The sequence below is a fragment of the Mizuhopecten yessoensis genome, unplaced genomic scaffold, assembly GCF_002113885.1.
Source record: "Mizuhopecten yessoensis strain PY_sf001 unplaced genomic scaffold, ASM211388v2 scaffold716345, whole genome shotgun sequence".
Lineage (NCBI taxonomy): Eukaryota > Metazoa > Mollusca > Bivalvia > Pectinida > Pectinidae > Mizuhopecten > Mizuhopecten yessoensis.
The window spans coordinates 284381-298148 of NW_018480070.1; the positions used below are offsets into that span (position 1 = coordinate 284381).

The 13768-nt window shown below is 33.7% G+C and overlaps 3 protein-coding genes across 3 annotated transcripts; all 3 read left to right on the top strand.

Moving 5' to 3' along the window:
- The first annotated feature begins 1901 nt into the window (after positions 1 to 1901).
- On the top strand, positions 1902 to 3252 carry LOC110443455 (caveolin-3-like). The gene is made up of 2 exons (XM_021487677.1): positions 1902 to 2005; positions 2530 to 3252. The coding sequence occupies exons 1-2, from the start codon at positions 1949 to 1951 to the stop codon at positions 2860 to 2862; spliced, it is 390 nt and encodes a 129-aa protein (XP_021343352.1). The 5' UTR covers positions 1902 to 1948; the 3' UTR covers positions 2863 to 3252.
- Positions 3253 to 7463: 4211 nt separating this feature from the next.
- Positions 7464 to 8732, top strand: LOC110443439 (caveolin-1-like). Its single transcript, XM_021487661.1, has 2 exons — positions 7464 to 7591; positions 8157 to 8732. Exons 1-2 carry the CDS (start codon positions 7523 to 7525, stop codon positions 8487 to 8489), a joined length of 402 nt encoding a protein of 133 aa, XP_021343336.1. The 5' UTR covers positions 7464 to 7522; the 3' UTR covers positions 8490 to 8732.
- Positions 8733 to 11517: 2785 nt separating this feature from the next.
- Positions 11518 to 13207, top strand: LOC110443440 (caveolin-1-like). The gene is made up of 2 exons (XM_021487662.1): positions 11518 to 11660; positions 12632 to 13207. Exons 1-2 carry the CDS (start codon positions 11595 to 11597, stop codon positions 12962 to 12964), a joined length of 399 nt encoding a protein of 132 aa, XP_021343337.1. The 5' UTR covers positions 11518 to 11594; the 3' UTR covers positions 12965 to 13207.
- The last annotated feature ends 561 nt before the right edge of the window (positions 13208 to 13768 follow it).

A 13768-nucleotide genomic window follows, 5' to 3' on the forward strand; every position in this document is an offset into this window, starting at 1 on the left:
CCTAGCCATGTCGTTAAGAAGCGGATAATATTTTACCACGGTGACAATTAAAATGATCGGATTGCCAGGTTCAGATGGGATCAATTAATAGACATTTCTGTCATTTTATTTACGATAATCGATGTTAACCTAGATGCTATCTAAATATTTTTCAACCATTTGTTTATTATCTTATTTAAAAACAAACATTTTCCCTTCATCTATTTACCATCTTCATTAGTATTGTAATTACGTATTGCACGTGATTAAGGGGAGAAGAAAACGAAAAAAGACATGATATTCGATATGTCAGTCAGGTGGGTAAGTGTACACATGTCTTCCTGAGTAACACATAAATGATTTGGCGATACAAATATGTCCAATTGTAAAGGGAAATTAACAAAATAGGTAAGGTTAATTGAATTAGAACAATACTGTTATATCTAGACAGAATATTGTTATATATAATTGGAAAAGGATAAAATACATCAGCATGACTAAAGGAGGTACAGTTGAGAAGTCCGATAACTCCAAACATCGGTATAGTGTAAGACAAACCGTCCGTGTCCCGAGAAAAAACAGTACCTCTTATAGGTATACAAAACACGTCAAGAGTTGTGGAGGGATTATTTTATTCAGTGAATGCAATATATAAAAACCTTGTTAAAAATTCTACAAATTAGATAAAAAGGCTCTTGTGTTAAAAAACCCACAAAAAAAACTTGATTGATAACAGAGCGCTTCTACAAAGAAATTATACTGATATCTTAAGCAATTTGCAGTAAAGTGAATTCTCCATGATTTTATAAATTGATGAGCAAGTAAGGGCGATATACAGCTGATGAGGCAAGTTATCTTTTTGGAAATAAATGCGTTTCGTTTGTCATATATGTTGGCACTGGGATGACTAATATTCCCATATTATAGGTGAATAGCATGATATGCAGTCTATAGTATATTTAAATATGGCCATTAAGGATACATGAATGAGAAAAGAAAGTCATCACCAATATATTTAAATTTATAATTTTAGGATTGGAAAGTATTTTATCATTATCTGTAATACCGTTTAAAAATTAAGCTTCATACGGTTACACAAGCAGATCCTTGTTTCATACGCGTTTCTTATATATTATCCCTAGTAGTGTGACGTCACTTCTATCGACAATTAGATATGGTACACCGGGAAACCTGTTGAAAACGATGTTCGCCCTGAATTCATTTTGCCCTTCACATTTAATGGCATTGAATAGTACGCAGTGCACAAATATTCACTTTCATGATAAATTCGCCCTCATTACCGAACACGAAAAAAAGGCGAAAGTTCTCGGTATACGTTTGTTTACAAAACTGAGGCCAAACGAACTGGGTTGCGTTCATGATCCTAGACTTTATATAGATGCTGTATACAGCTTTGAATTTGCGGTAGTATTATTTTTGCGTTTTTCGTTAAAACGATATAGAACTTACTGTTTCAATTATCTTGTTAACTTAAGTCTTTTATTTACCGCTTAATTACATCTATTGTGAGCGACGAAATAGTGGTAGGTTTAGAATGAATATTTCAGATTACACATCTGAATACGTATCGCCTAACTCTAAAACTCATTGAGGCAATATTTAAATGACACGTTGTAGTGGACAAGACATGATTGACACCCGAATGAGTGGAGTAATATAGAACAATATGTTACTTATATACACATATTTAAAGAATGTAACGATTCTTATCAATACGAAAATAATGGGCTGACACAGTTAATGCGTTACAATAAACGTTGATTGTAGTCTAGATTGATTTATCGAAAAATGATCTATTCTGGTAGACATTAACAAGATTATCTATGTTTTGGTGTATTGAACAGTTGCTAAGTTCCCTTCACGTGTTAGCAAATCTTTGTTTTAAAATTAGCTACATGGAATACGATCATTAACACGTTTGTGTCCAGATCTGTTGCGTACCAAAAAAATGGAAGGAGTTGACTTGATGGCAAGGGATCCTAACTCCCTTAATGATCTTGTGCAGGTTCGTTTTTTGGAATGCTTATCATTATTTGTTTTGAGCTACAAAGCCAAAACAGCCAAAACAGTCGCAGCACGTCAAACGTTATATGTAAACAGCGAGCAACTTTGATAATACTAGATATATTAACCGTCGAACAACTGTGAAATCTAAAATGTTTACAATCGCCTGCATTCTATTGTAGAGGTAGGCTGACAAACTGTGTCAGGCCTACAAGACAAAGTATTGAAATAATTGAATATGTACTTTTTACTGAATGGTCACTTTGATGAAGTTACTGCTTGTCTAAGCCTACGTAAAGTAAATATTGCATATTAAAAGCTATGAAAGAATTCATAAACATATTCTGCTATTTCTTAGTATGTGCGGTGAAAGAAGAATTGCGGAATATTTAAGTGTACTATCAATCTATTGTTCCCATATCGTTTTGTTTTTTTAAATTGAATGTTTGATGTCTTTTGTTTTATAAATTAAAAAAATGCTCAATAACGAAGATATTCAAACTAAAATACGATTTTCTTTAACAGGTAGCCTTTCACGATGTGTTGGGAGAGCCGGACGGTACACATAGTATTGACTGTGTGTGGACCACCGCTCACACGTGCTTCACCTGCTCAAAGAACTGCTGCTACAAATTTGTCAGTACTTTGTGTGGCCTCTGCATCGCTGTTGCCTGGGGCTGTGAGTTCGCCTTGATCACCTTTGAGGCAGTGTGGTGCTTTACACCAGCTCTCAAGGCCTACTCAATAATTATGGGAATTAATCAGCGGTTCTTCGGTATTCTCATCAGCTGCTGTCTTGCTCCAATCTGTGAAACATGTGGATTATGCTTGAGTAATATCTCAATGAAAAAGATGTGAAAACAATTGACAAGTGATAAAATATCTAAACTTTTTAATTTATATTTTATTTTCCATGCTGGAGAAGGTTATACCATCACATCAGCTGGACTTCATTCATTAGAAGAACATTATTATTGATATGGTGAAATAAACAACGATTGTACGTACATTAATAATAATAATGATAATATACAATATTTATATAGCGCCCTTTATAATTTGTAAATTTACTCTAAAGCGCTTTACAACATATGAATATAAGTAATAATTGTTAAGCAAAAACAAAGGCTTAAAATCACTTTACTACATTAAGGAAGCAAATAATCATCGCAATATGCATATAAATGAATAAATATAGGTTGGTATTTACATGACGTCTTTGCAAACAGCCTTAGGTACAGACGTGAACAAGTGAGTTTTGATGTCCTTCTTTAATTTGGCCTGGGTATTTGACTTTCTAATAGGAGATGGTAAGCTATTCCACAACGTGGTCGAAACCCTCCCAAAGCACTTGTTTCGATAGGTCAATGTACGAGATTTTGGGACACGCAACAATGACTCCGACCGCAGTGATCGTGACGGCTGATACAGGATAACAAGCTCTAGTAACGAAAAGCGTTTCCTGTGTGCTCTTGCGTACATGGTCCGCATGTGTCTTAAAGGAAGTCATAGTGACAAACAATGATAAATGTTTGTGAACGAGAATGCATGTTTTCAATTCCAAGTTTGGAGTAATATAAAGGCAACACACGTTGGTAGTCAATTGCATGATTTACTTATTGTTGTTTTTACACCAGAATAAACTATACTACATTGTGTTATCAATGTTTTGTTTTCTCTTTCTTGAATTTTAATATCTTATGTCACTGTAGTTGATTTCTTGATGCAGATGGTCTAACAATTAACACATAACTAGGGTCACATTTACACGCTAGTCAGCATGCAAATCATCATATTTGATGAAGTGAGAGTTATAAAGCGACTTTACGTCAATTTGGTTTGGTTTGTTTGAATTTTACATGCTATTAACAGATATGATCACTTCAGGACGTGTCAGGTTTTCGTAGTTGAGGAGGGAAGCCGTAGTTCCCGGAGAAAAAACACCGACCTGTGGCTAGTTCCTTGCCACTGCCCCACATAGATCTCGAACACACGACCCAGTGGTGAAGGGCTAGTGGTAGCAGAATATCAGACGCCTTTACCACTTGGCCACCGCGGCAAAGCAAAGGAGCGTAGTATTGATTTTCTTAAATCACAAATGTCATTTAAATGTCATATGACAGCAAATCATGTTATAACAATGCTATCACAGCAATTACATGCCCTCTGCTGGCTCAAAATAAGTTTGTTCATATTTTATCGTCTACCTTGTAATTACACGTAGACTTTTAAGTTACGTTATTTTATCCTGAGCAAAGCTCACATAATATTTCAAATATATTTTCGAATAAATTCTCTAATATCCGAAAACGGATATGAAACAGATCTTCGATTTTCTTCTGAAATTTTAATTTTTAGCTAACTAAATCTGTATCGTTCGATTGTTTAGAAATATAGTACGTAGTTTCCGGGACTGTAAGCCATGGTTCTCTGTAGTCATCATGCCTGGGCATATAATATAAACAAGAGGTCCATCGGACCTGTATCGTTCACCTGTTATTCAATGCTGTTTGCAAAGTACATCTCATATCAGTGACCTTCAAATTAGACTAGTTGAAATACATATTAACGTACTCGATTTCAAGCAAGCTAGCTGTATATAGGCAAGCTATTATTTTTCTACGCCATATAAACCTCTGAGGAAATGTTTTAATTTTTATTAAACATATAAACGTTAATCGTAATGAAGGTGACTCAGTTTGAATAAACTTTATAACCTTTAGTCAATATACTACTGGCTATTATATCATGACCTTGAGCCTCTGGAGTATTCAGACGAAGTTGGTCAAAGTTTTAAAAATATATAAACCTCTGAAACCCCAAAAGACGATCAAGATTTTTTTAAACAAACTTGGTAGCACTTCATTACAACATACTTCTAGATAAATATTATGACCATAAGCCTCTTGGTAATTCAGAATAATTCTTTCAAATATTTTAGCTCAATTGATCATTGTGACTTTTAAAGTGTGTCAAGTTCCATCATTCAATCATGCTACTGGCCTAATTTTTAAGTGTAGTTGTCTTGAAAGGAAGAAGTTTTTTAAAGACTAGTTGATGCTGGAAGAACGGATGAAGACGAGGCGGGTTGCACCTTCTTGCAGATAAAGTAAAAACCAGACTACGAATCACAAATGTTTTACATTAGATGCGCTAAGCATACATACTTTGTTTGATTTGGTATGCTTACGACTTCGACAAGTTTTTTGGCCAATTTGACCAAATGATGAATGAGAAGATAGTTTTAATACGAATTAAGTGAATCTTGAAAGTGCCTTATAGAGCAATATATGCCGATTTGTAAGGTGTAAATTATTTGAACTATTACACGCTACACACCATAAGATTGGAATATTATTGACTTCCGGTTTATGCCGAATCTAATGATCGCCGATGTGCTCCTTTCCAAACCGCAATAAACAAAATGTTTGTGAAATCTACCGTTTATTTATTGTAAACCTGTTTGTTTTTCAATGTGTGACACAATGTAGTTGTCAGTGATTTATTATCATGTAAATATATATCGAAATATTTATCTGCAAACATAACATCCCAACACCAAGATTTAGGATTTATTTATGCATTACAAAAACGACTATTTAACATAGGTATGCTAAATTCATTTTTGAACCAGATGAAGATTTTAGCTATGCGACATATATCATCAATCAATGCATGATAGATCTTCCTAGGAAACAAGATATACATAGAAGATTCGCATTTCATAAAATAATTTAGGAAACGAATTGGGAATTTCTCATTAAAAGCAAGCTTTTGGCAAGTTAAAATATATGTTCGGGATGAGTTGTTTTCAAATGATATAGGAATAAACACATGTAAGATTATGTTCATCACACAACACAGCAAAGAAATTCTTGCAAATATTTATGACAACAACCTTTTCCACGTGCGTTCATGACACAGTTTATGCAATTATGTATGATAACACTGATATCAGGATATTTATTTGATAAACCTAAATACGGCACGGTTACCTTCCTCTAGATAAAGTGCCTTGCAATATCACTTAATGCTGTTAGGACATCTAATCAATGAATAGCGGACGTGTTTTAATAATGGAACCAATTTTATGTTTTAGTGAATTTTTGAAACGCTAAATATCTATAATAGACATAAATACATATTTGATGCAATGATTTATGACACGGGTTTAAATGTGTTCATTCCGTGATCTGGAGCAATACAAAGTTCAAAATAGATCTAAGCTTTGTCGGTTTAAAATCTATGATACCATATTTGAAGTACATCGCACAATGAGAGCAGACAGATTTAGTTCGGCTTGTTCGTTTTTAGTTTCTATACCATGCAGAGCCAGTTTACAAAAAAAACACAAGTGACACAGTTCTGTCCACAAAAATACATATTTAAGTTTGTTTAAATAAAAAAGGTATATAGATTATGTTTAATGTTTGGTTAGGGTTATAGAGTATATGCATTTGATTTCTGGTATTTAATTCCATTTAAATCGTCGTGAAGCTAACAATGCTACCGATTTGTGTTATATGTAGGATCTTCAAGTCAGTAACTCGATACGAAAAGTGTTACTTCAGTTAGGTGTCGCTCTTAGTGGTTATAATCAACTCTACAGCATGAGGTCAAATATGGTAAACATTTGTAAACATCTGAGATCAATTTCGTTCTTGTGAGATTTTCACGCAAGTTTTAACATTTCAAGCAGCATGTCAACTGTGCTGTTATATCATTTTTCAAATTTTCGAAAAATTGATTATTAATAATTCTTTATTTTTCACAAGGATTACAAACAGTCAATGGTTACAAGTTGATCTCCTCACATGTTACACATAAATACATATTACAACAATTATACGTGGACTTCAGATATCAATTTCCGTACCGCAATCATCTGTGTTCAAACGAAATCACAAACACGTATGACACAAACGCACACTATCATACACACTCCTCCTTAACATGATTATATTGTGTTTTAAAATATGGAAATAAAAAAACAAACAAATATATTGCTAAAACGAAGAATGTGAATTGAAACGACGACCTTGATAAAAGAAAAAAACGTACATTTGCTAATTGTTATCTATCATGGGAATTTCAATAGTTACATGTTAAAGTTCTCACAAAACATAAACGTAGGACAAACAATCGTTTGAATGGTTGATCAAACGTATCTGCAGTTACATCGGACTAATCGATATCATTCTTTGTTGTCAGCCCGTAAATAAAAGGGTTTTAACAATTTCATTCATACAGACCAACAAAGCTTAAAACTCATGTTAGGCTTTCCTGTAGGAGACAAAAGGTAAGGCTATGTCTACAGAAGGCTTTCGTTAGGTCGTTACCAATGACGCCCGGTTTTTAACAAAAAATGACCCTCCCCTTTCGTCAGTCTGACAGTTGTCAAGCAATTATCAATCGACAAAAAACTGATAGGTATAAAATCCAAACGCAGGACAATTTCGACCACTCACAATATAACGCTTGTCTTGTTCACCTCAGTTTTTCCAACAAACACAACAACATGTCGGAGCAGGATAAAGAGGTTGACTTGGAAAGCAGGGACCCCAACTCCCTCAACGGTCATGTGCAGGTACTTATTCGTGACTGTACATCAATAAGGGAAAATGTTATGAAACATTTTCTTAATAGACAAATTTCATAGGAAAAAATATTTATGGCTTCTTGACAGATTCTTGATTTTTAATTTTATCAATATTAATTTGTCGATTTATTGGTTTAAGTGTTATATTGATAGTCATTGAGTGTCGTCCTGAGCTTGGTAGGCAACACAACGAAACTAAAACTTTCTCCTCTTAGGTTTTGTTATAGTGGTTATCACCACACGGATTCGAAATTAAGTAATAACCAACGATTATATTCATGAACGTATATAGAAACGCTCTATATATTATTAGCGAACATGTCACAAATTGCTCAAATTTCAATAGTGCAATAATTCTTAAGTTGCTTGAAGTTTGAATAATTCCCTAGCAACAATGAAAACTTTAAATTTTCATCTTTTAATATTGCAGTCGATATTCATTATGCAACATAAAGTAAACTATAGATGTATAAGAAATACATTATTACGCATTATATTGCACATACATACATTATATCACATCTTAATTTTATTTTATTCGTTATTTTGATAGGTTGTCTTTGAAGATGTCCTGGGAGAACCAGATACGGCACATAGTATCGACTGTGTCTGGAAAAACAGCTACTCTTGCTTCAATTGTGGAAAGAATTGTTGCTACAAGTTCATGAGTACGCTGTGTGGCATTTGTATCGCGCTTTACTGGGGATGCGAGTTCGCCATGATCACGTTTCAGATGGTGTGGTGCTGTACACCCTCTCTCAAGGTCCATACCATCATGCTCGGCATTTGCCAACGTTTCTTCGGATCATGTATCCAGTGCTGCCTTGCTCCTCTCTGTGAAACCATGGGATTATGTTTCAGTAATATCACTATTAATAAAAAGTGAGGAGACGTTGTTTCATGAGTTTAGTAACTCGATAGACTAATCAACCTACTTTGTGCTATATGGCAATCAAAAGACTGTGATACTGACTGATTTCGACAGGGATCTGCAATTGAGTCAATCATGTTTTTACAAACACTTGATACTTCTGGGAAATATTCAATGAACTATTTATAAATCATCTGTTAATATTCTAAAGACATTGCTGCATTTCTTTTACAATAAAATATTTGTTTATATATTTATTTATTTTGTGAATTTGTTCTCTGTGTAATACTTGCATGAATACATTTTTGTCGCCATTATCATAACAAACACGCTCTCCCTGGGTAATATATGAAATTCAAATACTATTGAATGAAGACAAAGGTGTCTGCGAGAATCGGACACCAAATCCCGTAAGTCCCCTTCAAACTTCGAGACGTTGCATTAGTTGTTTAGGTTGTTGCTATGGTGACCATCAGTGGATTACTCGTACTATGCCTATGTTGTGAGGACAATAGTAGTGCACGGTTCTATATCAAAGCAAACGAATATTATATGTATTTAGAATTAAAATCTTTAAGCTAGCATATGAAACAATATGTTTTGATAACAATATACAATTACTTACTTCCCTTCCACTATTTCGAAAATTATAGTGCATGTTTTTCAAGACATGCTTATTTCATCAACAAGACGTTTATTTGGTCTAAAGCAAATGGAATGCTGTTTGCTTACAGTCGCAACGCATGTGTTATTCCACCTAGAAATATTATTAACAGAGGTCATTATTTTTTCAATGGATTCGAAAAAAGGACCTCTTGTTTACCAGTCTACCGAATGAGCTATAGAGAAATTCTCCCAGGCCGAGTCGGTAGTAAGCAACATGTATTTTACCAAGGTGACAATTAAAAAGATATACAAAACAAGTGTTGTGTAGGGTTAGTTTTTTCAGTGAATTTAATATATAAAAACATTCTTAAATTTTTTGAAATAAGATAAAAAGGCTCTTGTGTGAAAAAAAGACAAACAAATACTTAATTGACAACAGAGCGCTTCTACATAGCCGCGCTGGCAATCTGACAATCTGCTACCACTAACCTTCTGCCACTAGATCGCGGGTTCGATGCCTACATTTTGTACGTAGGGCAGTTGCTAGGTATTGACCGTAGGTCGGTGGTTTTTCACCGGGAACTCCGGCTTTCGTCCACCACCAAAACCTGGAACGTCCTTAAATGACTCTAGCTACATGTATTAATAGGACGTAAAACAAATACACACTAAACCAAACAATATATAAAAACAAAGAAACAAAGAAAGTAATATTTTAGAACGTTGACAGTGAAATGCACATACTGTGTACCGGACAATTTTCGCCACAGTTTAATTTTCGCCTTTTTCGCCCTCCGTAATAAGGGTGAATTTATCATGAGAGCTAATATTAGACTACATCATACCATTTATATTAAATTCATATGAAAGGCGAAATATACACCTGGCGAATGTTTGACTGAGCGAAAGGTACCCGCTATACAGTATCATTTATTTCTATGGTGTTACATACTACTATTGACCATTGTTATTAATCGTTGAATATTTGAAGAAAAGCTTTGTCAGGCCCAGCATCAATACATTTGTAGATCAAAAATACATATATTTTAGTTGCAAGGCGTTGCATCACTAAGTGTTACGCATTAACACAGTTTTCAAATGAATGAAAGGTCTAGTATCAGTATTTGTAAAATGACATTTTCTTTCGACGAATTGTGTTCAAATGAAATCATAAATCGGGATGGAAGGGTGAAAATCAACGAACGTAAAAAGAGTGATAATGTTTGAAACTATGCCTATTATGTACAATGCAAAAATGGGGGAATGAAAGAGGACCGGTTAAGAAATACATCGAATAAACTAATACATAACCGGCTAACAAGTTAACCCATTACACTGATACAGAACCGGCTAACAAGTATACATATTTCACATATACAGGACCGACTAATAGGTTAACCTATTACAATGCTTCAGAATAAATATATACTAATAAATGCATTAAAATCAGAAAATACGATGACATTAGCATGTTGCCACATTACCAACTTTCAGTTTTTATAATTTCCTGTTTACTGGTCATAATAATCGTTTATTTGAATTACCGTATTCTGGTTTGATGCCTGTATTTAATGTATTAAAATAAAACAATGTATTATTGCAAGATGATAATCTACCGTATTTACCCAGAATGTAGTATAACTGTCAATCATTGATTGAAATTGCATGTAGTATAGTGTATTATACCATAAAGTACATTAAAGCGCATCTCATTATTCTATAAGATACATGTACCATATTGTTTAATACTTTAAAATACTTTAACACAATGAAATATTCTATAGAAACCTGAACCATATTGTATTCACTACAACATACATGAACCGCAATGTATTATACTATACTATACGTGTACTGCATTGAATTTAACACTAATTTTATACATTCTTATAATGTGTATCGACTATACTAGTAGTAATACTTTAGTTAGCATGATACAGTATCCAATTCTAAAGAATTGACAAATTATTCTTATAAACCACGACCTGTGTCTATCATTGGCTATCATTGTCATTAGCTCAAATTTAATTTTAAAAAAAATAGAAATCGTAATTTCACGCACATGACGTTTAAGACATTGTTAACAATATGGACGTCTATTTACGTTTGTTTCGAACATTCTTTTATATATCAAAACACATCAGAGAGTAGAAAGTGAGTGTAGGAAAACGTCCATATTTAATTGCTTTTAAATATATAGACCGAGTTTGGTAGAGTGTCATTGATCTATAGTTTAAAAACACACATATGCATTTTTCACATACAGCGAGTTGGTAACAGTCAGGAGCACTAAATTCCTGTTTTTAAAGACATAGCATAATGGCGTTTCCCTTGGATTCCATTGAAACTTTAGGACCCTCCCCCTTTCAAATCATCCATTCAGATTTATAGAGACAGTTGTCAAGTAATCGGAGTATACACAACACAGCCGTATAAATTCGATTCTTTTTTCATTGTTCATTACTTGTAGTCATTCTCTTTATCTGTGCGGATAAGACGACAGTATATCCAGCCATGGAGGAACAATCCCCAGTCGATCTGGAGAACAGAGATATCAACTCTCTTAATTCATCTATACAGGTATGTATCATTTGTTATGATTTGGTTTAATTAAATGTATACTACTAAAAGTAAATATCATTACATTTTTGGCGGATGAATATCGAATTCTATCACTTGATCAAAACGATATCTTTTATCCAGGAGTTATATTAAAAGTGTGAATATATCACCTATACAAACTCACTAATCAGAACGGCACTTTCAATTCACTTCATTCAATACTGCAGATTTTCTGTTCAGATACAGATGAAATGATGGTAAAATAAATAGTTGTTTTTTATACTTCTTAGTTAGACTTACGAAGGAATTAATTTACCTTTATAACTTTAACCATTTATTATATAAATCTCATCAAATAATAACACGAAACTGTAGAATTTTGTCGAGTGGCTCTTTCACAACTACATGCAACCTTGTTGTCAAGCATGACGTCATTAGAACATGGCGGCAAAGTAGCGCAGTCATGTCTCAAAATATTTTGATACAATTACATTTTCGTCGTTGTAGGTAGTTTAAAAATGGTATTAATATAGACATTTAATTTTTTTGCGTTTATTATTAGTATATATATATATATATATATATATGTTTCAATCATTTGGCAGAATAAACCGATATTTTCACTCATGAAAAAATTAAGTATTTTGCTATAATCGAAAACTATATATGTGATAATCAACTGAATATCCTGTATTTATCTTCCTATGGCAATCTTTATGGAATGGTTTAAAGTTTTACAGTGGTTTAAAGAGTGGTGTTGATTTGCATTTGGAAATGCTAGGGACACATACTAGTGAACTGCTTAATACCATACCACAAGAACGATTAATTTAAGTTGATAAAACTTGTTCTTTCTTTGTTGTTAAAGAAGATACAAAAAGTAAATGACTTGCACCAGGGGATACGAAAACACACGAATTTGTGCATTGTTAGGATGTCCTTTCTATTTATATCACATTTAATTTTTATTTAATTCGTTGTTTTAATAGGTTGCCTTTGAAGATGTTTTGGGAGAACCAGATACGACACATAGTATCGACTGTGTCTGGAAAAACAGCTACTCATGTTTCAATTGTGGAAAGAATTGTTGCTACAAGTTCATGAGTACGCTGTGTGGTATTTGTATCGCGCTTTACTGGGGATGCGAGTTCGCCATGATCACGTTTCAGATGGTGTGGTGCTGTACACCCTCTCTCAAGGTCCATACCATCATGCTCGGCATTTGCCAACGTTTCTTCGGATCATGTATCCAGTGCTGCCTTGCTCCTCTCTGTGAAACCATGGGATTATGTTTCAGTAATATCACTATTAATAAAAAGTGAGGAGACGTTGTTTCATGAGTTTAGTAACTCGATAGACTAATCAACCTACTTTGTGCTATATGGCAATCAAAAGACTGTGATACTGACTGATTTCGACAGGGATCTGCAATTGAGTCAATCATGTTTTTACAAACACTTGATACTTCTGGGAAATATTCAATGAACTATTTATAAATCATCTGTTAATATTCTAAAGACATTGCTGCATTTCTTTTACAATAAAATATTTGTTTATATATTTATTTATTTTGTGAATTTGTTCTCTGTGTAATACTTGCATGAATACATTTTTGTCGCCATTATCATAACAAACACGCTCTCCCTGGGTAATATATGAAATTCAAATACTATTGAATGAAGACAAAGGTGTCTGCGAGAATCGGACACCAAATCCCGTAAGTCCCCTTCAAACTTCGAGACGTTGCATTAGTTGTTTAGGTTGTTGCTATGGTGACCATCAGTGGATTACTCGTACTATGCCTATGTTGTGAGGACAATAGTAGTGCACGGTTCTATATCAAAGCAAACGAATATTATATGTATTTAGAATTAAAATCTTTAAGCTAGCATATGAAACAATATGTTTTGATAACAATATACAATTACTTACTTCCCTTCCACTATTTCGAAAATTATAGTGCATGTTTTTCAAGACATGCTTATTTCATCAACAAGACGTTTATTTGGTCTAAAGCAAATGGAATGCTGTTTGCTTACAGTCGCAACGCATGTGTTATTCCACCTAGAAATATTATTAACAGAGGTCATTATTTTTTCAATGGATTCGAAAAAAGGACCTCTTGT

What these genes read in the sequence shown, in the direction of transcription:
- LOC110443455 (XM_021487677.1), top strand. Translation starts at nt 1,949, where the DNA reads ATGGAAGGAGTTGACTTGATGGCAAGGGATCCTAACTCCCTTAATGAT. An exon ending in CCCTTAATGATCTTGTGCAG is followed by an intron (nt 2,006 to 2,529) that starts GTTCGTTTTTTG and finishes TTTCTTTAACAG; the next exon opens with GTAGCCTTTCACGATGTGTT.
- LOC110443439 (XM_021487661.1), top strand. Translation starts at nt 7,523, where the DNA reads ATGTCGGAGCAGGATAAAGAGGTTGACTTGGAAAGCAGGGACCCCAAC. An exon ending in CCCTCAACGGTCATGTGCAG is followed by an intron (nt 7,592 to 8,156) that starts GTACTTATTCGT and finishes TTATTTTGATAG; the next exon opens with GTTGTCTTTGAAGATGTCCT.
- LOC110443440 (XM_021487662.1), top strand. Translation starts at nt 11,595, where the DNA reads ATGGAGGAACAATCCCCAGTCGATCTGGAGAACAGAGATATCAACTCT. An exon ending in CTCTTAATTCATCTATACAG is followed by an intron (nt 11,661 to 12,631) that starts GTATGTATCATT and finishes TTGTTTTAATAG; the next exon opens with GTTGCCTTTGAAGATGTTTT.